Source organism: Cinclus cinclus, chromosome 4 (genome assembly GCF_963662255.1).
Source record: "Cinclus cinclus chromosome 4, bCinCin1.1, whole genome shotgun sequence".
NCBI classification, from domain to species: Eukaryota; Metazoa; Chordata; class Aves; order Passeriformes; family Cinclidae; genus Cinclus; species Cinclus cinclus.
Window position 1 is genome coordinate 53349641 of NC_085049.1, and position 24313 is coordinate 53373953.

The 24313-nt window shown below is 38.6% G+C and overlaps 1 protein-coding gene across 1 annotated transcript in view; it reads left to right on the forward strand.

Annotated features, from left to right (window-relative positions):
* Window positions 1-19863, forward strand: part of MYBPC1 (myosin binding protein C1) — a 186821-nt gene extending 166958 nt beyond the window's left edge. The window contains exons 20-34 of the mRNA XM_062492519.1: window positions 129-233; window positions 893-1081; window positions 1706-1840; window positions 1913-1993; window positions 5223-5291; window positions 6380-6547; window positions 7013-7101; window positions 8534-8729; window positions 9319-9458; window positions 11190-11349; window positions 12722-12858; window positions 13784-13970; window positions 16290-16348; window positions 17806-17812; window positions 19763-19863. Of these exons, the coding sequence (XP_062348503.1) occupies window positions 129-233; window positions 893-1081; window positions 1706-1840; window positions 1913-1993; window positions 5223-5291; window positions 6380-6547; window positions 7013-7101; window positions 8534-8729; window positions 9319-9458; window positions 11190-11349; window positions 12722-12858; window positions 13784-13970; window positions 16290-16348; window positions 17806-17812; window positions 19763-19863 (1823 nt within the window). The remainder of the gene's footprint in view (window positions 1-128; window positions 234-892; window positions 1082-1705; window positions 1841-1912; window positions 1994-5222; window positions 5292-6379; window positions 6548-7012; window positions 7102-8533; window positions 8730-9318; window positions 9459-11189; window positions 11350-12721; window positions 12859-13783; window positions 13971-16289; window positions 16349-17805; window positions 17813-19762) is intronic.
* The last annotated feature ends 4450 nt before the right edge of the window (window positions 19864-24313 follow it).

Sequence of the window (24313 nt, forward strand, 5' to 3'; positions counted from 1 at the left end):
AGGAACTCCTGTTGCACCTCAAAAACTATTTTGATTTGTTTCTTATTTGACATTTTTAAGTTCAACTTATGCGAAAAGAATGAAGTTTTGTTGTTTTTTTTAAATAATATTTACTTTGTTTACAACAGATGTCCCTGATCCTCCTCAGGCACCAAATGTGACTGAGGTGGGTGAAGACTGGTGTATTATGACCTGGGAACCTCCAGCAAATGATGGTGGATCACCCATTTTAGGTACTTACTTCCCCTTTTTTTTTTTTTATTCTTTAGGTAGTGATTCTCTAATACAGACAAAAGAAGCAAATGCCAAATAGTGGATGCAACAGGATCAGAGTTTAGCTCAGGCCCTGGAAAGTGGCACTAGGAATATCCAGTAGCTAGAATGTTCTACCTACTCTGACTTTATCAGATATCTGTTTTTCTAATGCTTTGAGGTTTGTCACTTTGTCTGTTACCACAGTATCAATCCCCCTGCTTGAAAGACAACCTCTTATAAAACAAATTTGAACTGTTTGAACATTAAAAGGAATTTCAGAAACGATTTACTGAATAAACTGATTTAATAAACTGAACCAATATGAAATTGAGAGGGGCTCAGAGGTCTTTTCACTCAGGCCCTTTTCACTCTGAACTAAATAGAGAGGTCCAAAAGTAAAGTCCAAAAAATGTTCATATATGGTCATGAAAACAAAACAGGTGACTATCAGACAGTTTAAAATTGGGAAATTTATCCCTAAATCACTCTGAAGCTAGAAGGAGATATTGAAATGTGTCCATATAAAAAAAATATCCAGTCCAGATTAAAAAAAAAGTAATTGGGCAGTCAAAAAATAGACCCTTTATTACTGATATTTATGCTTATTTACTATAATAAAATCTTTTCTGGTCAAAAGGATATTTCATTGAGAGGAAAAAGAAACAGAGCTCCAGGTGGATGAGGCTGAATTTTGAACTGTGTAAGGAAACAACTTTTGAGCCAAAGAAAATGATTGAAGGTGTTGCTTATGAGGTCCGTGTGTTTGCTGTCAATGCCATTGGCATGTCCAAGCCAAGTATGCCTTCCAAGTCCTTTGTTCCTTTAGGTAAGTAGCCAAGAGCACAGAGATAGGTATGCATTGAGAAAATAGCCATTAATACATTATTATAGCCACCTAATTTTATGTTTTTTATATTAGTGTGACAGCTAGAAGGCTTTGTCATTTACATAGTGACAGGCAAACTCAGCAGCCTTTTCATATAAAGAAACATATTTTCAAACTATTGTGACAGCCACAGTTCCCTGTAAAAGAAAGGTGTCTTGTTCTGTAGATCAGCAAAGGTTCCCCCCTTGCTCAGCAGCCCCCCAGAATGCAGAGGAGGAGGAAGGAGGGAGCTGTTACAGCTCCAAGCTGGTCCCTTCTTGCCAGAACACACCTGCCAAGCTAGAGTCCCCACTTCTCTGCTCTGCCAGCCACAGCTGCTTATCCTTCTCTCTCCTCAGCAGGAGGAATCTATCTCTGGGTCAGCCTGTGAGCAGACATGAGGTAGCTGCTTTCTCCTAGTGTGGTCTTAATTGGGAAAGATGTACCAGGGTTGATGGGAAATCACCCTGGTAGGCAGGACAGCCTGTCACCTGTGATACTAAACCAGGGGAACACAGAGCACAAACACAGACCTTTAATTGTAACACTGTAACACCGTGTTCTCCCTTCTCCCTGCCTGTTCAGCTGTTACCAGCCCCCCAACTCTGCTGGCAGTGGACAGTGTGACAGACACCTCGGTGACAATGAAGTGGAGGCCACCAGACCAGATTGGGGCGGCAGGGCTGGACGGCTACGTGGTGGAATACTGCTTTGAAGGAAGTAAGTGACAATGCCCGGGGTACCCAACCCGCAGACAAAGTGGGTGAGACTTTCTCCATTTTTTCTCTACAGGTATCAGGTGCTCTGGCTGTCAGGCAGAAACTAATCAGGCAGAAAACCTCAAGGAGCAGGGTTTTGTTCAGGCTTCACTTGGTTTGTATTCCAGATGCCACCCACTGACGGTGGTTCCCACGTATCTTACACTTGATTTGAAATCCAAATCAAAAACCATATAATCTGTTGTAGTCTACCTAAAGTGCTAATAACCATCCTCTTTTAGATATTAAGTGAGTGTCAGGGCAGTGAAGAGTTCATTGGTGGATGAAGATGTAGGAAGTAATGAACAGCTACAAGTGTGGTCCAAAATATGTTCAGGTTGGCTGGGTTTTAGGGATAGGAGGTCCTCAGTGGGGTAATCCCTGCTGACATCTTACTAACTGGCTAATTCAAGTGCCAGCTGCCAACACTGAGTACAGCCTCTCCAACAGTTCCTGTAGAAGTCATCTAGGCTGCAAAGTCCACCTCTAGATATTTAATTTCTCCAACATTTCAGTGTAGTAATGGGGCTCTTTAACTACATCCATCTAAGACAAAAATAGATTAGAACTGAAGGAGGAAGAATGAGATTGAATTAACTTTTGAGAGTAAAATTGGAAGGAACAGGGAAATATAAATTTTATCTTACAACTAAGAGTCTTTGGTGATCAAGCAGCAGAAAAAAGGAAAAATCCACCAGCACCAGGGTAAGTATCAAATATGCCTCTGCGGACCAACAGCAGCAACTGCATCAGTGTTGTGGCTGTAGACGAAGGGGACACAGTTATCTTCAGCTCCACTGCTGTTGCTCTTAACTGTGCTGTAATCCAGCGATGGGTTGAACACTTTGTTTCCACGAAGGCATTTATTTCAATGAAAGCTTTTCATGAACACAGTCCATAGTCTGGAGACAAAAGGTGGAGGGAAGAACCTGTCATTCACGCTGTCACATGTTTCAGATTCAGGCAATCCAGGAAAACAGTAGGTCATAAATGTGGCCAGGTGCCACATCATCAGAGCACTCAGCTCCCTCTCAGGTGAGTGGGAGAGGGTGTGAAGAAGAACCACTGGCTTTTCTCAGGAGCACTCAGCATCTTGTAGTATTGAGATGAATATCTTTAAGGAGCAGGACTGCAAGAAGCTCAGAGACCCGGAGAAGAATACCTGAAGGCAGACACAGCTGGAATGGTAGGAAGGGTTTTCCTTGTATATTGGGAGGGAGCAGCGGGAACAGCTCAGAATGAGTAAGCATGCAGTCTTCCATCAAGACACAGTGTTCTTACTTTGTTTCCACTGCACAGGCCAGGTGTAAGGGAAGATTAAAGGGACTGTCAATGTGAGGACTTCCATGTATGCTGTATATTGCACTTTGTTTAGCACTGGGCAGTATGGCAGGGAAAATTCAAAGTGCTTGACATTACATTATGTGATGTCCAAATTAGGTGACAAGAGAGGATGAGAAATAGAGACAGGTTAATTCAAAGTATGGCTTTGAAAAGGAATCTTCTAAATCTGTCTTTAAAGGGCTATTCAACAGAAGAACATTGTATACCTGTTAAATGGAACAAATTCTTTACTTTTTTTTTCCAGATAGGTTTTAAACATATGAAGATACAACAAAATGGCAGCCAAGTCTGTCATTTTACTGTTACCCACCTCAGTTAAAATACAATGGGTACAATGTATTTTACATAGTTTGGAGTGTTTATGTATATCTATATATGCCTCCTATATATGCATATACATCTATATATACACAATTGACATTATGTATATATGTTATGAAAATGCTTAGGAAGAAGCAGGATAAATAGAAGATGCCAATTTTAAAATGTCAATTTTAAAATACCAATTTTAAAAGTCGTGTTGTTGGATTATTCATATTTTTCTCTCTCTTCAGTTGTTTTTCTCCTTTCTTGCAATATCTTAGTGCCTTTTTTTCTCAGCCCTTTCAGTGCCTGTTCTGCCTCAAACTAATTTTTTCTGTAATGTTTAATAACTCTTTTTAATTTCAAGATAATTTTTATGACTGTCTATTTTCATTCTGCTGCTTTTTTCTCTTAGTTATCTGTTTGTAAACTCATCTGTATTTACATTCTCCATTCTTTCATTGTGGTCACTGAAGTAGTTTTCAAGAGGGCTTTTTAGAGTCTTCCTTAACATAGCAATCATTAGGAGAAACCACAAGCTGACAATAGGAAAAAAAAATATATAAAGATAATTTAGAAGAATAATGTATCATAAACACTGGTTTTGCTTTGCAAAACTGGTATTTTCCTCTAGCTGGAACTACATAACTTGATCAACGTGGTGGATTCTAGGAGTCCTTAACTGTGTGCCACTCTGTGCGTGTTGCTGAACTGGAGTCTCAACATGAGTATGCTGATCCAGCAATGCATAGGTGTGAATGACATGAATATAGAATTTATATAGAGAGAGAGAATGAGAGAGAGAGAGAGAGGCAGAACTCTCCAGGCCTAGTTTACAATACCCAACTCCAGCCCTCGTGCTGTGGAGTAGACCAAACCCTGCTGGCACTGGAGAAGTCAGTCACTAATAAACTGTGCTGCTGACTGGTTCCTGTGGGGCATTTTGAGGGCAGCCAGGGGAGTACAGCCCGAGTGTTCCCCATGACAATTTGTTTATCTGCTTGTAACAGGCTGTTCTACCTGCAGATCATCTGTTTTTATAGCCAGTAAATAAGTACTTCAGAGAGTTTCTGTTGGCTGAGATCTTTGCCAGTGTACTCATCCAGGACAATATAAAGATACTAGAATAGTATTTTTTTTTATCCCCAAAATAGCCAGCTCCAGGATTACAGGAAATCCAAGGCAGTGATAACGTCTTTCAGGAAATAAAGCCTTAGAGTTTACATCGTATTTGTCTTCATCCATGGCTTTGGTCTTCTTTAATCTTCTATCTGTGTTACCTTCAGCTTCTGTCTCTCTTATTCAGAATCTATCTCTGATCTTTTTATCTCTTCTACGATGTGTTTTCTTCTCCTTCTACACTTTCTTTCATCATCATTTTGTTTCATTTCTCTCTTCCAAGTGTTCCTTTTGTCTCTTTCATATTTCTAGGGCTATTCTGGGGCCCAAAGAACTCATACAACTTTACATCTTCCTCTTCTTTCATCCTTTATCTTTCCTGTGGGCATCACATGTAACTGTTCTGTGATCTAGATGCCCTCTTTCCATCTCTTTTCTCCCTGCATTCTCCCTAAATATGGGCTCTCTGAATCTGTAAAGCCCAGCATCTATCTTTGCATACATACTAACAGGAATTGCTAACCACTGACAAAATGCTCCATCTGTGTGAAAGTGGGTGTCTCTGATTAATTTTAAAGATGGATTCTCTCAAGGTCTATCAACAGATCTGTCTGAGGAATTGGGGGAGCCACCTTTTAACCTGGAAGGTACAGTATTCCAAGAAGGATATAAGTCTTCTTTAATGAAAGAAAACTCTCTTCATAAAAGTAAAGATAAATTCCTGATACTGAATTTTAGGGGCAACAGGGTACAGGATTTTCTGTAGTATAGCTGTAAGGGGAGGGGGAGATACTTGGGAAACAATCACTGATAGGAATGCTAGAAGCTTGAAGGAAGACTTCATTCCTAAAAGCAAGACACTCAGTTATGAAAATGTATCACAGCACTATGCTCTAGTTCTGCAGGGCTCTCCAATTCATAACAGTTCTCATCTTCTGTGCCCATTTTATAGTGCTAGCTTTACATGATGTGGGAAATATTGATCCTGACTTGCTAGTTCATAAATCTGGCTCCTGTGCCCAGGTGCCAGCAGTGTTAGGGCAGTCTGTGCTGCGAGGACAGGGTGGATAAGAAAGTATGGTTTGTAATTGCAGCTGTTCTGAAAGACTATGCTGTTATGATCACTCCATGAATTTTGTGTGACCACCTGTGGATAGGATTAAAAATCTGAGAATGCCGTAATTATGTGAATAATTCTGACACAGCCTTCCTTTTTTTAAAGGCATGAGGAGAGATGGCATCTCACTGTTATGTGTAAATATTCTGTGTTTCTCTTATTTCTCAGTTATACTTTCAAGGGTACTCAGTACTGGTTGAAATTAATGGAAAAACCCATTTCTCTTCAAGGAAGCTGTTAAAACAATGATGAGTGCTTTGGGCAACATATTCATTGTCCCCCGTGTTTTATTCTAGCTGAATTTTAAAAATTTTGCCAGATTTCTTTCTGGTACACTTAAATTGTATACATATTCTAATAACATTTGTATAATTATATAAAATATATGAGTATATGAATATACAGTATACAGTCAGTAGAAAACCTTTAGGGTTGGAAACATTCTTTCTATGTATGAAAGTGGATCTACATTGTTACAGCATAATTAGAAGAACAAAATAGAAATTAGAATCTAACAAATCTATTACTGTTCTGTAATTTTCCTCATCTATGCTGTGGATATATTTATAATTCCCTATTCTTTGGATTTGTCCTCCTCCCCTCACCTCCCTAAACCAGCCGATGAATGGATCGTGGCTAACCCAGAGCTGACAGACAAAACGAAGTTTACCATTAATGGCCTTCCAACTGGCTCGAAAATCCTTGTGAGAGTAAAAGCTGTGAATGCTGCTGGTGAAAGTGAGCCCAAGTACCACCCACAGCCTATCTTAGTCAAGGAAGTGATAGGTAAGATCCTGCTTCCTACACTTACCCATAAATCCACCCTGGTTCCATACTGATACCTGCTTTCTTTAAGGCTAATACTTGTTATTGTTAACTGATGCTATGGCTTTACAAAGCCATTGTGTGGTAGCTAGAAATCATTAAACTGTCCTTAAAATAATTCATAACTTTATTTCATTTCTAAACCTTTATTTCTGGGTTTTTCAGGTTTTCTTTTTTTTTTTTTTCCCCACAGAACTTGATGGTGCTTTTTTAAAGTTGCTCTAAGCTTCCCACCATCATAGCATTTGGTGTTATAAAAGCTGATGGTGCCCTGAATGCAATGCTGGGGGACCAAGAAATTTAAGGCACATTAGTCACTTCTGGGAATTTTCAACCTCACTGTCTCCTTTATATACTGATGCACACCAGTGCTGCCTCTGTTAGAAAGGAAGATAAGTGCTTAACACAAGCTTTTGTTTTGTTCAGAACCTCCAAAGATTCGTCTACCCAGACATCTAAAACAAACCTATACTCGGAGAGTTGGAGAAACTGTGAATCTTGTTATTCCTTTTCAGGTAGGAACAAGAACACTGACAACAAAATTTGCCTTTCCCCTCCCCCCCCCCCCCCCCCCAACCTTTTATTCTTTTTGATACTGCTGCTTTCTAACTGACTTTTCTCTGTACCTTTGGCCCATGAGCTAACTTAGGCACCTGTGGAAGCACTCTGAAGTACAGAGATGCTTGAAAATTTTTGGTTCACTGTTTCAAACAAATGATGTTCAGCCAAGTAATGAATTGGGTAACTCAGACAGACTGATGGGTCATCTGTCATCCAAAGGACACTTAGAAATCTTCACAGTAGATATTGCACGTGAGCTAATTGCTAGAACAATGCAAAAGGGTTGCACTGGAAGCAGTTTAATATGTTCATCAAGAGTGGAACAGCAGCATTTAATAACTTCCTTGTCATGAGAGAGGAAAAGGGAGGGGGAGAGCAGGCAGACTGCAACTGTTAAATCCTTGAGATCTCAACTGTAATATGATTATTTCTAAAATATGTAGCATGTTTTCCCACAGCACCGTGCTAGCATTCATTCCCATATCTTTTAAACAGCACCTGCCTTTCTCTTTGCAGGGTCCTTCTTATGAATAAAAGAATGATGGCAGAATTAATTTCTATTTCATGTCTGCACCTTTTAAGATATTGGGTGGGCATAACTCAGCTTCACAAAACCTGTTAAAAGTCTCATAAAAGCTTGATCAGCAATACACTGCAGGATATATTTCTCTTGAGAAATTAAAGGAATATTCTATGGTTATTCCTAAAGATAAGGTGTTCAAAATGGTGTGAGATTACCTTTTTCAGACAGCATCTGCAAGCTGTTTGCCTGTGGAAGGTAAATCCCATGGCATAGCAGGTGAAATTCTCTCTGAGTACTTATATTGGGCACTTAGACACACAAAAAATGACACGTGAAAGAGATTAATCTGGCCTTCCTAACAGCTACTACAACTTCCTTTGCAATGAAAGAAGAGAGTTTAGGATCCCTGCAGGCTGAATATACTACTTTCCTCTTTCACTGGCAGTGTGGAGACTGTAAGCATTTCCAGAGATTGAAATACTTTGTTCTATGGTTTCTGTGGTTTATTTCTTCTTTTAGAAAACTGGAAATTATTTATTAAAATTAGCCAGAAAGATAATTGTCCAATATGGCCAGAATTGCAAATATTTTCAGTCTCCTGGGCAAAAAATAAATAATAAAAAGAAAATAAATTCATATTTTCAGTGAATTGGTGTGATTGCATCTCTAAATGGTGTATGCTTTTTAAAAATAATTATTTTTCTTTCTAGGTAGTTTTAATTTTCTGTTTGGGAAAAACGGGAAATAAACCTGTTTCCACCTCTTCCCTTTTCTCTCAAAAATAAAAAAAAAAGAAAATAAAAAAGAAAAGAAAAAAAAGAAAAAAAGAAAAAAAGAAAAAATTGTTTCCTGGCTCTTTGCAGGGAAAACCAAGAGCAAAAGTATCATGGGAGAAGAACGGCTCTCCGATCGACAAGAACGACATCAACATCCGCAACACTGAGAACGACACCATCATCTTCATCAGGAAGGCAGAACGGGGCCACTCCGGGGAGTACGACATGAAGGTGGAGGTGGAGAACCTGGTGGACAAGGCTACAATAGACATCCAGATCGTTGGTATGTTTGGAGAAATGGAAATAAATCCAGCTGTTCCGAGGCTTCAGGGAAATGGGAATCCTGACGTCTTTCTTGGCAGTGGTATCTCTCCGTGTCAAAGCACTTGGTTGTAGATTTGTGGTCTCTCCATACAGCATAATATTGTTGGAATGTGTCAGTCTCTCGTTTTCTCTGTTAAGCTCCTCGTGTTTTTGTCTATCCAGGATGCAAGATTTTTCCTGTTGAGTGGTACCCATAGACAGAAATGGTAGCAAATTCATAGTAAGTTTGTCACAAATGCAGTGTGGAAGAAATCCTAAATGCTGAAAGTACGTGAAGGTAGGAAAGACAGACAAGAAAACACATTTATTTTTAATTTTTACAATCTACTCCATTACATAATAGGTAAAACTGGCGGCACAACTTTATTAAATTTATTGTAATTCTGACATGCCTTCACTTTGGAAAGTTTGATTTTCCTACCTCATGTTTTTTTGACATTCTTTTTTGTAAGAAAGAGAGAGAATTCAAACAAATTTGGAGACAGGTGTCGTAAAAAGACAGAAAAGCAAACAGTGGAATATGTCATATTTTCATATTTTCATTACAGATCGCCCAGGCCCACCAGAGGTTGTAACTATTGAGGATGTCTGGGGAGAGAATGTAAATTTATCGTGGAAACCACCAAAAGATGATGGCAATGCTGCCATTACTGGGTATACTATTCAAAAAGCAGATAAGAAGAGCATGGTAAGTAATGAGATGTTTAAAAGCTGGATGTACTCATGAATTTTCCCTTTTTTTTTAAAAAAAAAGCATTACATGCTTAAAATTATACAGGTGGACAAAGCACTGATTTATCAACATTAAAAAAATCTCTAATGGTCTCTCTAAAAACTCTAAAAACCTCTTCTTCACTATAACTAAAGCCTAGAAATTGACATATTTTCAAATTATTCCAAAGAGGAGGACTAAAAAACGAAAGGCTAGATGGATTTGAGACATGTAATTCTGCATTTTTCCTTTGCCTCAGGAGGGAAAGTAAAACTTTAAAATATTAAGTCTGAATTCAGTAGGCTGCTGCCAGAACAAAAGTGTACCATTGCTGCTGTTTTCAAACCTACATTGTCACACTGTAAGTCATTGCCACTCCTTATCACCCATGGCAAAACAGTCCTTAGGTAATTCTGAAACCACTCTGAGATTTACAGATGAAAAATGCAACACAGAAATATCTATTATTTTCCTTAAATTAACAAAAATTTTACACTTTCTTTAAAAAGAGTAGTCAGATTCTCAGATTTAACATTTACTGCAAATTTAAACATTGGAAATCTGGGGCAGTATTTTGGGAGCTTCCTTCTCCAAGAAAATCTTTTTCTGACCCCTCCTATCCCTTGTATTAATATGTTGACCTCCTTCATCATCTGATCAATTCATTATTCCTATGCCATTATTTTTCTTCCCATCCTTCTTTTTTTTTTTCCTCTCTCTTGAGACTGTAAGAAGATATGGTCTCCCTTACAGTGACCAGAACAATGTCCTCTCTAAATTACTGTGATAAGGAGAAAGTAACAGCAAGCTGCATCTAGGGTTCAGTGTGACATAGATCATTCAGGTCACTTTCCTCACATTATCTGTGGTGGCACATTTTGCAATTCTGGCACAGTTGGTCTTCTACAAAAAAAAAAAGAAATGTTTTCCCAAAGCAACTTTGGCTCTTGAAGTTGTCCAAATATAAATGCAATCTGTGGTACAGGGAACTCAGCACAAGTTCATCCTTAGAAAAGCAAGAAAATTATTTAAGGCAGAATTAAAAAAAAGCAAAAATATTGCTGTGGTCATATTGCACTGTATATTAATTGCAATTTTATCATTAACCTCTTTCATCTGAGATTGTTGTTTAGGTATTGTGTAATAGGACAGAATTTACACATCCCATTATTGCTGCAAGACTAAAGCACTAAAACCCTGTTGCCCTTCTCAGCCTTTAGGTATCAGAGGACCACCAGCACAGAACTGCATTTCTCATGAGCACTCATCCTGTGATAGAGAGGGTAGATTAGTGCAGTGGCCTCTTGTGAGTGCACATTACTGCAGAACAGAACGTGCTATTGCCTTCCCCACAGCAATGCAGTTTTGTTATCTGCAACTATACTTTATCTGTCAGCAGCGTGGATAAGGAACGAGGGAGCCTGCCTTGCTCGCACAACACAATCTTTGTAATACTGCAGTTCCTAAAATGAACCCTTCCAGCTGCCAGTGTAACAGCTCATCAGGGTTCACTTTCCACTCAGCCTTCACTGCTCAGCAGTGAGATCTGCAGTACTGCCGTCACCACTCATTTCATTATTAATTATTGTTAGCTCTGTTCTCTTCAAAGAGGAACCTACTCCCAGAAGCTTGATGATTGCTCCAGTGGCTGTCTGGGAGTTGCAGGGCGCTGGGGGGGAGCTGAGCCTCTGTGTCTGTGCCTTTCAGGAGTGGTTCACCGTGATCGAGCACTACCACCGCACCAGTGCCACCATCAACGAGCTGGTCATAGGCAACGAGTACTACTTCAGGGTCTTTGCTGAAAACATGTGTGGCCTCAGTGAGGATGCAACCATGACCAAAGAGAGTGCCTTGATTGCAAAGGACGGTTGGTTAATTATCCATGCCTTGTCAAGGGGGAGGGGGTGCTCAGAGGCTGGAAGGGGACTAGAGGTGAAGGCCATATCTCTAAAGCATTCAGAGGCACTCCCCGCCCCAAGGCCAGGTACAACAGCTGGGACATTTCCTATTTAGACTTCTTGTTTTGTCCACATAGCTCATAGCTACTGCTTTTGATCAGGAGTGGGACATTTCTCCCTTGTTCTGGCATTTTCTGTGATCTTGGATCTCAGACTCACGCCACCACTGGCACATACACATTGACAAGAGCTGGAGAGGAATAAAGCAGCTTTCTGTTAGCAGTGGGTCACTGCTCTCCACTGGAGACTTGGCATCAGCTGTGCTCCATTTCAGGCAGGATGCAACAGAAAAGCATATTAGCCCCTGCTTCACATCTCTTGAGGGTGGGGCTGGGCAAATTCTGATTCTATAGTCAAAAATCCTGACAGTTGGAAATGACACTATAAACTTAAAAACTTTCATATGGAAAGGAAATTCTAAAAACAAATAGCTTACAGGAAGAAAATCAAAGCAGTTTGTCTGAAAGGAAGGAAGACATGACTGTCATGCTGCAGCAGACAGACAACATGTACAACCCACACAGCCACGCTGAAAGACTCTGGAGTCATGAACAAGAGAATGGTTCCAGGATTTCTTTTTCAGCACTGTTTACTTGCCCTTCTCATGAGAACAAGTGTCAGGCCTAAGCTGCACTGAAGTCAGTATGAAAGCTTGGACCAGCTTTCAGTGAAGCAAAGCTGCTTAATGATACCTATGCACAGCAATAGATGTCTGTCTGTCTGTCTGCTTTAAATGCCAGCTGAGCATGTGGCTGAAGAGGATTTGTTGTTGGTGGTAATCTCTATTTCAGAGTGGGAACTGGCAGTGAGAAAATACATTTTACTACCACATTTTCTTTGTTCAGAAACTGCGTCCATTCAGGTATTTGTATTGTGAGTGCACTGTTTGAAGCAGAAAGAAAATCAGATTTTCAGATACAGAGACAGTTTATAATCTGAACAAACTGTAGAATAATTGGCAGCGGAGTGAATACGACTTTCCAAACAAAGACAGGCATCCTGCAGTTCATGGGTCAGGATCCATCCTGCTCTGTAGCATGCAGGGCATGCAGGCACAGACATGGAATAAACACGTATTATGTTGTGTACCACCTGCTCAGGAAACAAAGAAAAGCTCTCAGACATCACTGCCATGGCATGATCAAGGGCTATAGTCACTGTGCAGGTACTGCACCTAAAGAAGTGCACATCAAACCTGATTCTGTGTAGCCATTTAATGCGCTTGGGTGTTTAGCTACCTGCCAATGCTCTTTTTACAAATGTCTGATTTTCCCTTAATAGGTAAAGTCTACAAATACCCAGTGTACGATGACTTTGACTTCAGCGAGCGGCCGCTGTTCACTCAGCCTCTGGTGAACACGTTTGCTGTAGCTGGTTACAATGCCACCCTCAACTGCAGTGTCCGGGGCAACCCCAAGGTACAGCACAGCCCTGAAAACACCAGAAAGATCAACCTGACAATAAAAATTAAATGCCACTTTTACCATTTAACTCATGAGCCAGGCTGATAGCAAACAGACAGGTGTGGCCTCTAAAGAATACAAAAATAAAGGAGCTGGTTACCTGTGCTACAGGCACTGCAATAGTTAATGCACAGATAATGCACTCAGTGAAGGGGCAGAACCTCAGGAAAAGGTTGGGCTTTGCTGGGGCTCTTACTGACAACAGCTGTACATTTAATATATCAGTAAAAGTTGTCACTAAAATAAAGTCATAATTATTCTATAAAGAGCTAATTATCTCTAAGTAAGTATATTGCAGGTATGCTCTGGGTGCCACGTTGTTTCTCAGACCCACTGCATGATGTCTTGTGGTTTCTTTTGACTTGTTTCTTTTTGAGATGCTTTTTTCTGGTGTGAGAAACTGAACTGGCATAGTAAAATGAGACACCCAGAGTGATGGTCACCCTTCATCTTCACAGTTTCTGACTGTGCAAATTACTGTGGAAAAATATGTTTTTATTATTGATTTAGAGTAATTGGATGCCAAAAGCTAATGATCAGATGTTTGCTATCATTACACAGTCCTTGTATTGAGAACAAGCTTGTACTTATGATTTTAATTAGGTGGTAAAAGCTGCACTAAAAAAAAAGTGCTAAAAAAACAGATGTATGATGCAGCCAGTGCTTATCTTCAAGATTAACAGTTTCCTTTCTACCACTGCTTCATCTATACTTTACCATATCTGGATTATTCATCTTTAACTGAACACCACAAAACAGGGGACAAAATATTTCAGTTGACAGGTTTGTGCATTTGGGCTTTCTTTTTTTGTTGTTGTTTGTGGGTTTTTTGTGTTTGTTTGTTGTTGTTGTTGTTGGTTTGTTTTTTTTTTTACCACAGCCCAAAATAACCTGGATGAAAAACAAAGTGGTCATAATGAACGACCCAAGGTACCGAATGTTCAGCAACCAAGGTGTCTGTACCTTGGAGATCCGCAAACCCAGCCCCTATGATGGAGGCACTTACACCTGCCGAGCAGTCAATGAACTGGGAGAGGCAGAAGTGGACTGCAAACTGGAAGTAAGAGGTAAGGGCTTCAAAACATTGCAAACACCTTCTTTGCCTGAGCACTGTCTGCTGAGCTGAAAGGATGCAAGGCAAATGCAAAAGGGAGTTCAACTTTCCTGGATTAAATCAATAGCTCTGTTAGGACGGAATAATATTTGTTGCTTTCTTTTGTTTTGTTTCCATTAATGGATAATTTCAATGAATTTCAGGCAGTTTAGAATTATAACAGGGATATACCGTGAATGGCAACAGGACTTGGATAAAATGAGTAATGAAAAATCTCAGGACCATATTTTTTGGAAAATTACTTCCTAGGAAAAGATAGGGTCATATTTAGATGGACTAATTCCCACCAAAGGCTTAGTTTCAACTGTGGAATAAATTGTTTCTCAAAAAATTATTCTGAGGTTATAAGTAAGGAAAGCTGCCTAAAGCCAGCTGATAGAAAGTGTCTAACTAAGGAATTCAGAGGGAATTTAGGTGACATCAATATGGCTTTAATTACATTACTTCCATCATGCTAAGCTACAATGAAAACGACATTTAAAATTTTTATGGATTGCATTGTGTTTATTTTGCATTTCATTTTCCATTTTCGGTATTTTCTGATGTATCTTGTCCCACAGCTCAGATCTGCCAGCAAGAAGACATTTCAATAAATGTTTGGTCTATGTTAAACTGAACACTTAAATAATGTAATGAAAATATGCATAATGTATTTCTCAGTTTTTATTTTTTATGTTTAAGATACTGTCTTTAAAAAGCTATATCCTCATCCTGGAAGTAAGATGGCTTTCCTTAATCACAAGCAAACTTTCTATTTCACAGCATAACAGAAGACCTCAACACCTGAGAAGGTTGCTTTGTCTATTTTTTTAGACTAAAAAGCCAAGTCATGTTGCTAAGTAAACACAGTATCTGAAGTTTAGCAAATCAGAATAGGCTCAGGGCTTGCTCTTGGCAAATATAGCAAATTACTCTTAAACAGCCAGAGTACAAAGACACCATTGCATCTTATTTCTCTCTTCTATTGACTTACATGTTGATTTATCATCCTCTTAAGTTTCCCAGCCTGTTTGTTCATTTAGGAGGCCTCCCCAGATGACTGCTCACCATGCTGATGCAGAGCACAGACCCGTGGATTTCTGACTCACTGGAAAGGAACTGCAGTGTGTGTGTGTGTGTGTGTGTGTGTGCGCTTGTTTTCATATGCACAGATTTGTTTAAACTGGTTCAGCTTTATTCCAGCAAGTATCAAGGCCTGGATTTGTAAGATGATGAGATAGAGTTGAATGTTGTCTGAATAAGACTAACAAGGCTCTGCTGCCGATCTGGTGAACATACAAGCTATGGTGCTGTTACTACAGATTGCAGGCATGACTTACAGTAAGTCATGCTAGAGAACTCTATGTCATGCAGGAGTATTTACTGTAGCAAGCTACATTTCCTTATGCTGGCTAGAATTTCTTTTAGCCATCCATCTCTGACATACTGGAGAACTTAAATTATTGTGCCTATATAAATGCTCAGCCCAAAAGTATCTGAACAGCCTAGGATTTCAGAGCGTGCATAATATTGGAACAGCTGACTGGTTAGCAATACTCTGGCTGTGAATGTTATCAGTATGCTACAATTTTCTAAATTTTTAGACATTTCCTTACAGTATTTCAGGCATAAAATTAACCTCCATGGCTGTTGCTAAATGTAATGCTCATTTCCTGAAATCATTTTAGTGATACTTATAAGCACAATTAAAATAATAAAATCTTAATCTGTCCTCATAAGAGGTTTTTCATGTACTGATGTTTTTTTCAGACGCACAATCTTGTGTTCTTCAGTTTTAAGTTTGCTGAGTAAATTTAAAGAAGGAACTTATGTGACCTACTCAATACAATTACACATATAGTAGCTTTTTTTCTGTAAATGTGTTTGTGTAAAAAGTCATGTAATAGATGACTGACTCTCAGTTTGAAAGATAACAACATATGCAGAATCTCATTACAAAAAATACTGTATAGATTTTTTGAGTTTGTTGAAGTAGATCCCCAAATTTGCTTCTAAATCTCCCATTTCAAGCACTAAAGAATTGATTCCTTATCAGCTTCACTGAGGTTGATGAAAAGAATTAGATAAGGTGCTGTGCTTCTTTTATCATGTCAAAAACAGCTTTGGAGAGCCTTTACCTTAGAAGTGAAATAAAGGTTGGTGATCACTCTAATAATAGGTTGGTGATAGCAAAGTTGCTGTATAAGAAATTTCATTTGTAAAAGGTGTTAAGATCAACTGGGAAAAATTTCAAATGCGAATAAATGCCACTATAAATATTCTAATTCTGCAGTGATCTATCATGGAGTAATTAACCCAGGAGAACCACTCAGCTTGGCGGGGGATAATCAGGTTTATAATGCGCGTACTCCTCTGGACATTCCATTTCATTCCCACCCTCTCTTTCCACATGCAAACGCATTTTCTGCATGCTAAGTGTGTATTTCTTTGCTTTTTTAGATCAAACTAGACAGAGTCTCATGGCATACATTGTCTATGTCACATGAGCAAAGAAGGCCAAATTAATCAAGACAATATCCAATCATATGGATATTTATTATCAGAATTACTAAGGTTTTAGACATATTTCATAAAAGTACATGTATCTATAAAGAATTTATTTAGTGACTGTGAAGATGTTTGACCACAACACTTAGATCTTTCTGGGAGAAAGAAATATGCATTTAAAAAATAAAAAAACAGTTCTCAGTTAGTTTGTAGAATTATTGAAAGACCAGAAGTATCATAAAGTCATTTGCTGCACTTAAAAGGCATCCTTTGTAACAGATTACTCTGGTTACAAATTAGTGCTCAGAATGATAATCTATGCCTGAGCTTAACCTACTGATTTTAATGATGAAATCTTGATTCAATTATTTACAAGCAGAAAATTTTACTTCATTTGCTTCATTTCTTCTAGAGCTTATTTTACATTCAAGTTCATTTGGGTTCAGAAAATTTTACTTTCTGTAGAAATGTCTCTTTCCTTGCAATCTTGCCTAGATTCAGAATATTAACAGTGCAGTTTAAAAATGACAATGATGCCCAGAAACTGGTCTGCAATACATTATGCATCCAGACTTACAATTTCAGCCCTAAAACACACTAGGAGATCAGACTGAATAATGTTTCTGCAGCTTTTGAAGTATTGGGGTATTTTTCTTAAAAGGTTACAATAGGTAAAAAGATTAGTGCTTTTATAGACATAGATAAGTATATATATATATATATATATATATATGGGTGTTTTATAGAGTCAAAATGTTAAATTAAAGGTAAGGGCTATTACAGTGTAAATAGCATGCTTTAGTAATGTAAATGTGGATATATGACAAAGTACATATTTCAGTGCACAGGTATATAATTAGTCTGTACTTGATTATTTTGCCTTACAGAGCTTCAACATATATATATATATGCTTCAGTGTTATGTGTGTGCCTTTTTTCCCCTGGTGGAAAATACTCTCTCTCTCTATATATATATATATGTGTGTGTTAGCATCTTTGAAACTACATTTGGAAACTTTTATCATAAATATAATTTGGTTCCAATCTATACTTTAGACTAATTAGATGGTTTTATAGTTACTCGTACCTATTAATCTAGTTTTTACATATTAATTATAATTTTGAAGTGGAACTGGATCCCTACCTTTTACTCTTCATGTGCTTCTATTCCCACATATTTTACACGACTAAGGATTAAATTATCACCTTGACGTAATTGTAATAATAATTTCACTCAACATTTTCTCTCCACTTTTGTGTTTGCAATTAAATTGTTACTTCTCTTTCTCTCTCTCCCTTAGTTACACAGTAAGGATTTTTGAATGTATATTGTCATCTAAGGTAAGCTTTCATATGGTTCTTGCATATGAAGCTTATGTCTGTTTATACGTCATACAATGTCTGCCTAGTATGGCATAATTTTCATTATGTCATTTAATGAAAATGTTTTTATAAGTTAGCAGCATGATGGTTTTAAGGTATATAATGCAGGTTTTAGCAATTGCTTGTTATGGTAATTCTTAGTAGAACATCCCATATCTTCTAATGGTGCATGTGTCAATGGAATTTAATAGTGCATGAATTAGCATGATTAATTAGCATAAATAAAATGCAAGTAATAAAAAGAGCATTATATATTCACAGCAAGTTATTTTTTATAGGAATATGCCTCTACATAAACAACATATTTATTCCAGCGTTAACTTCTTTTAGAAATTAATGATTCATAGCACAACTTGCACTCCATGAGCTGAAAGAATGCCAAAAAGCTGAAATAATGCCAATGCCAAAAAAAGCATGCTTTTATTTTTTTTCCTTTTTTTTTCTGTCTGTATTGTGCATCTACCTAAGGTTGGGAGCAAAGTTCTGCCACAATGATGACATTAAATGAGACAACACAGTCTCATAATCACTAGTAACTAATAGCATTTCAATTGAATAATACTTGTGTTAGTGAAGATTGTAAATTCTTAAAAATCTGTACTCAGCATAAGTGTTGTATGTAAGTATCAGCTCGATCACATTTAGCTGAAGCACTTAGAGAGTGTTATCTTCACCTTGGCAATGTACTTTTGCTTTAAAGCTTTTGGTGTGTTCCAGAAAAAGCTCAGAAGGTAAGTGCAGCTCTCAGTGCGAGGTTTGCAACTTGCAGAACACAATATTCATGCAGATTTGTAAAAGGAATAGTAATGGTATATAGCTTTCTTAGAGCAATTTACACCCTTTGTCTGGAGAAAGGGCAGATTTTAAAGTTTTTAGCAAAATATTTATATTTTTCCTACTGTTTCTTCCAAACATCATTTTATTTCAATGAAATGAACAAGAATACTCATATTTAATTCCCATTGCTTTTATTTCAGTGGCATGGGGCATCCACAACCTCTATGGGAAACATGTGCCAGGGCCTCACCACCTTCATAGTAAAGAATGTCTTTTTATCTAATCTACACCCACTCTTTTCCAGTTTGAAGGCACCATCCCTTGTCCTACCACAACAGGCCCTTGTAAAAAGTCCCTCTCCAGCTCTCTTGTAAGTTCCCTACAGGTACAGGAAGATGCTCTGAGGTCACCCTGAAGCCTTCCTTTCCCCAGATTGAACATCCCCATCAAAAAGTGGAATTTTAAGTGAATTTAAAAGCAAATCCAAAATGACTCCTCAGACTTCCCCAGCAGATGAAAATTTCAGCTTTCATCATCTCTCTCCCTGGAGACTGTATCTGAAATCCTGGCTTTTTTAATATGATTCTTTCATGTATATAATCCCACCTGTTATTTTCAAGCAACATGGTAAATATTTTGCTAAATACCTAGAAACCATTTTAAGACACAAAACTAGAATAAACTGAATATCTCTGCATGTTTTCCACAACTCATCCTGGTCAGTGTTTTCTACATTGTTCCCCCTGCACTGACTTCCATCTCTGACCATACTCCACCCAGTGCGATGGAAAGCCAGGAGAGTTATTTGAAGTGAAGCCTTTCATAAACTATTGCATGTGGTGAGACAAATGACTGAATATATGATACCCTAGAAATGAAATTCACCCTGCACAAGAGGACAGGAATGGTTCTGCATAGTACCAATTAAATAATGGTTCGATGTCATACTGGACTTTTGAGCAGGGCTGAATTTTACCACATCTCAAAGTATGCAACAGGGAATGAGTAAAACTTGTCACTTATACCAGAGAATAAAGGTGTAAAGCTGTTGCTCCAGGGACCTTTAACCTGAAGATTACCTGTTTTCCTTGTTTGTAGGTGGGCTTTCATTCTTCAAGCTATTAATGGATGGAGTGCCTCCGCATATCATTGACTCGTATATGCGTGAAGTGCAGGCAGACAAAACTGAAGGGAAGTGAGAGTCCGTCCACAGCGCTTCCTCCCACTGCACTGGAAGCTGGTAGCAGAATGACAACATTTTAGTTCTTGCAACGACAGAAAAACATGTGCAGTGGGGGATTTTATGACTTCCCCCCCCCCCCCCTTAATTGTCCTTTTGTTTTTCCCTACCTGCTCTTACTGAAAAGAAAGAATACGCATGGATTGCTTTGAGGTTGAAATGAAATGAACTGAAGACAACACACATTTTGTAATGTTCAGCTTTATTTTCTGTTTGATATCGTGTTCTATTTTTTAATGAGGAAAGAGGGCAAGCTGTGTAACAAGCTTAAGGAGGCAGTCAGTCTGTACTCAGTGGTACAAAGCATCTCTTTCTCAGAGTGGAAGTACATGGGTTAGCCAGTAGATGTGCAATAAGATCCTTGGAATACATACCTCTGATAATGTATCTTATTCACCTGAGAATTGTTTAACAGAATATGGTTTTACTCGAATGTAACTAATGCATATGCAATTAATGATAATTTAAGCTGAACATATCTTCCTATAGAAGTTTTGATTTCCTAAATCCGACCCATTGGTCTCTCAACTTAACTGAAATTGTTTTATTTAATGTACAATAAACATGAAGTGTATAAGATCTATTAAGTTCTTGTTTACTTTGTTTTTCCCTGTCTCATTTTACCACATTTCTTGTTTTATTGCCACTTACAATAAAGCAAGAACTTGTTCCCACCACATGGAGTGGAAAACAGTATCAGCAGTCACCTAACCCAGAGGGTTTATACCTTAAGATACACGGCACAGAACGTGAGTGGAGATAAATGCTACAGATACGTGCAACTGCATTTTCTATATTTTAAGTGTGATAAATGACAACCATGATGGCTTTCACGATTCTGGATCCACTCCCTTTCCCCAGGAATCCATGGAGCTCTTGTAGCTATCACATCAGAAAAGGGACTCAGCACTGGTGAGCTCACTGTGCATGGCAAAGTGCTTGAGATAAGATAGAATGGCTACATTTCTTCTCCAACTCCAGCATCATTATCCTCCAAGTTCTTTCGGAGAGGGGGCGATTTTCCCTCAGTCTCCAGCAAACCCTGGAGCATGTGAGACACAAGGTCACACATATTTTGGCCAGGCTGTCAGTTCCCTATTGCCCTGTCATTTATTTACTAGGTCGCACTCTGGCTGTAAAAATGGGGCAGTTTATGTGCTCACTGGCTAATGACTGACCTCCAATTAAAGTTTATAAAGGCCTACTTAGACCAGTAGTACATCACAAGATGCTTATTTGATGTCAGTGCACTTTCAAACATTCAGCAGTCAGTAATTATGCAATAATAAAAGAATGCGATACTCTAAACTGCAACAGCTGAAGTGGTGTTTTTACAGTTGTGCTCCCACTTCTTTTGCTTTGGGGATCTGAGTGCATTTTCTCACGTTGTTCTATGAATCTTACTCTGAGAAATAGATAGATAGATAGATAGATAGATAGATAGATAGATAGATAGATAGATAGATAGATAGATAGATAGATAATTTTTCTTTTCTCCCTTCTTTGTATCTTTGTGATTTCTTCTGTAGTGCTATCAGTGCAGGGAAGCAATTCTGCATTCCCAGTGATATTCTGAACAGCTCCCCCCCCCACTTTCATTTCACCCTGCTTCTGCCAAAATCAATCCTCTCCTACACATTCATTCACACCTACAGGTGAAAGATAGCAATAAATCTACTAGGAAGAGAATTTTATACAGGATAATAATTTCTGTTTATTCTGTATCTCACCAGTGAATTGAGATTCCCTCCATCTATTTTGAAGCACAGAAAGCTACAGAAGGTCAGTTTGATAAAATGCCATAGAGGTTTAAACATTTAAGCACATGGTCCACATTAAAGTAGTATCAGTCTGTTATAATCCACACCAAAAGCTACAGTTACTGTGAATTTGTGCTTGTCAATAAGCCCAAAAATGAGCACAAACATCTGCACTTTGTCTGAATAACGTTCACAAGTTTATGTTTATCTGCCTCCTCAGTCTTAATATCCCACACACAATAAGCTGGAAGGCAGCATAACCTCAGTTTCTGCGGGCTCTCTGTGGATGGAATTAGCTACTCTAATTTCTCCCAGTTGCCGGCGTTGTTAAATGACAAGTTGAACTAATCTCCTCTTCCCTGTGTGAACAGTAAGCGTTGTCCTCGGCTGTCCTCAATTCCTCCACCCTTGTGTTGCCCAGCATTTGCCACTGGCCATCCCCGGGGCTGGGGATGCACCAGCAGGAAGCACAGGGTGGGGCTGAGAGGAGGGAGCATTAATGTGCTCTAAATTCAGACTACACCGAGCAGCCACCACTCTGGAATAAGTTACCCGACTTTCAGAGAAATGGCTGGATGGCGTGGGGCAGGACAGGGGTTTTTAGTGATTTAAAACAGGCTGCAGAACCTTATCTAGAGAGTAATAGAAAGTAAGGTTTTAATTTATGACAATTTGCTCTACAGGATTCTCCAGGGATATCTGATGGATGTAATAGTGACCAAACCCACAGAGTTAGGAAAATGTTAATGAAATCTGCAGTTAACACCATCTTAGGAAAATATAGAGGTACTAAAGACAGCAACTACAGGAAAAGCAACTTAGAGGGAATAGAGACAGCAGAATATCATGCTGCAGATGTGACACAATGCTCCAAAGAAATTCCTCCAAAGTCACAGGGATTTCCAGGTATCTAATGAACCTGAAAAAGACCTAGGAGTAACAGAGGACAGCAAATACATGTAAACACACATAGATAGACACACAAAGATGAATCTAAGTTAATTTTTAAAATTTTAATTTATTTTTAATGAAGACAAGACAGAGGAAAATATTTGGTCTTCTCTTGGCTTGTTTTCTTTGCCCACAGAAGTTTATTTGGCATCTAAATGTAGAAATACAGCTCCTTTCTCAGTTTGGTGTATGTAGATATGGGCAGTGCAGTTACCCATTAGCATTGAAAGAGCACAGCTACTGCCAGCACTTTTCCCTTACTGAAAACAATATCACAAATATAAAGACGAAAAAAGAGACAAGAAATCTTTAAAAAAATACTTAAATTGTGATATACTGTTAATAAGGTCTTTATGGAGACTCAGAAAATTTTAAAAGTATTCATTTTATAAGAAATATTTCAAGCTTCCTGAACTTCCTTTTAGGGGAAAAAGAAAAGTATAATACTGGTACCTTTTACAGAGCATTGTGAAGGGACCCTTACTTTATGACTTTTGTTGCATTTTGAGATTCTGGAGCAAAAGGCATTCTATTTTAAGCACAGTGTACTTACTGTCACTTGACTTTCAAGCCCAACTTTCCTGACTGACAGGTAAAGCTGCTGCTTTGGAAGCAAAACTGTATCCTAAGTACTGAGGAAGCACTGGAAGACTAAATGTGCTGGACTTAAAATCCAGTGTTCTCTCATTCTATGCTTTGTTGCTGAATACTTTTGAAATTAAAACAAACTCCTCTCCAAGCCCAGTGATAAATTCAGCAGGGAATCTCTTTCTTCCTCTAATGTGGCCCTTTATTTTTCATGCCAATTACTTTCCCCTTGACTTCTTTCCCTAGTTTCTCTTCTTTTCCTCCAGGTATCCAAAGAGCTTGAGCAATCTCTCCATAAATACCAGTTGTATTATGGTCATTGACCAGGGATGCACAGGATATTAAATGAAACAGTTTTACTTTTTTTCCAAATGTAGTGATTCCGATGGACTGGGGATCTGACTGGTTGTGAATCTGTCAGATTTCCCTTTTGCCATTCTCTAGTTAGCTGTAACTGAACCTTTCTTTACTATGTTATATGTTGCCTTCTCTTCTGGTGCAGTTCCTATCTATCCCCTCTGCTTTGGCCTCTAATGATAATCGCTACACCATACTGTTTTCAGTGATCTATAAATTAAATCAGTAGATGAATAATGTAACACTTGGAAGATACATAGCACACCATGGGATTTGGAAAATACCATTTCACATGTGTCAATCATTCCTCACTCTTGCAGTAGAGAAACCTACTCAAACACGTAATAACTTTATCAGTTTAAGTGGATCAGCTCACTTTGACTAACAGGAAGCAGCAACGCCCAGGAAATTGTAGTGTTGGGACAGAAAGCTACACCCTCGAGCTCACAGTGGACTAACTTTAAAAAATAATTTCAAATACTAAGAAGATGCCATTGCAGATTGTATTTTTCACTTTCTACTTCAGCTGCACAGATTTTCCTTGGCCTCACTCAGAAACCTCCCACGTTCATAGAGATCCAGGGATACATCTAAAATCCTTCACATGACCAATTCAAATAACTTGATGTGCCACAATTTCTGAGAAGGTGCATTTGTTTTGAAGCACCCTCTCTGAGGAAGTCAAGGAGGTGCAGTACGTCCTGTGTAGCACCGCGGGCAGGTGCTCCGTGACACGGTCAGGCCGGAACTCCC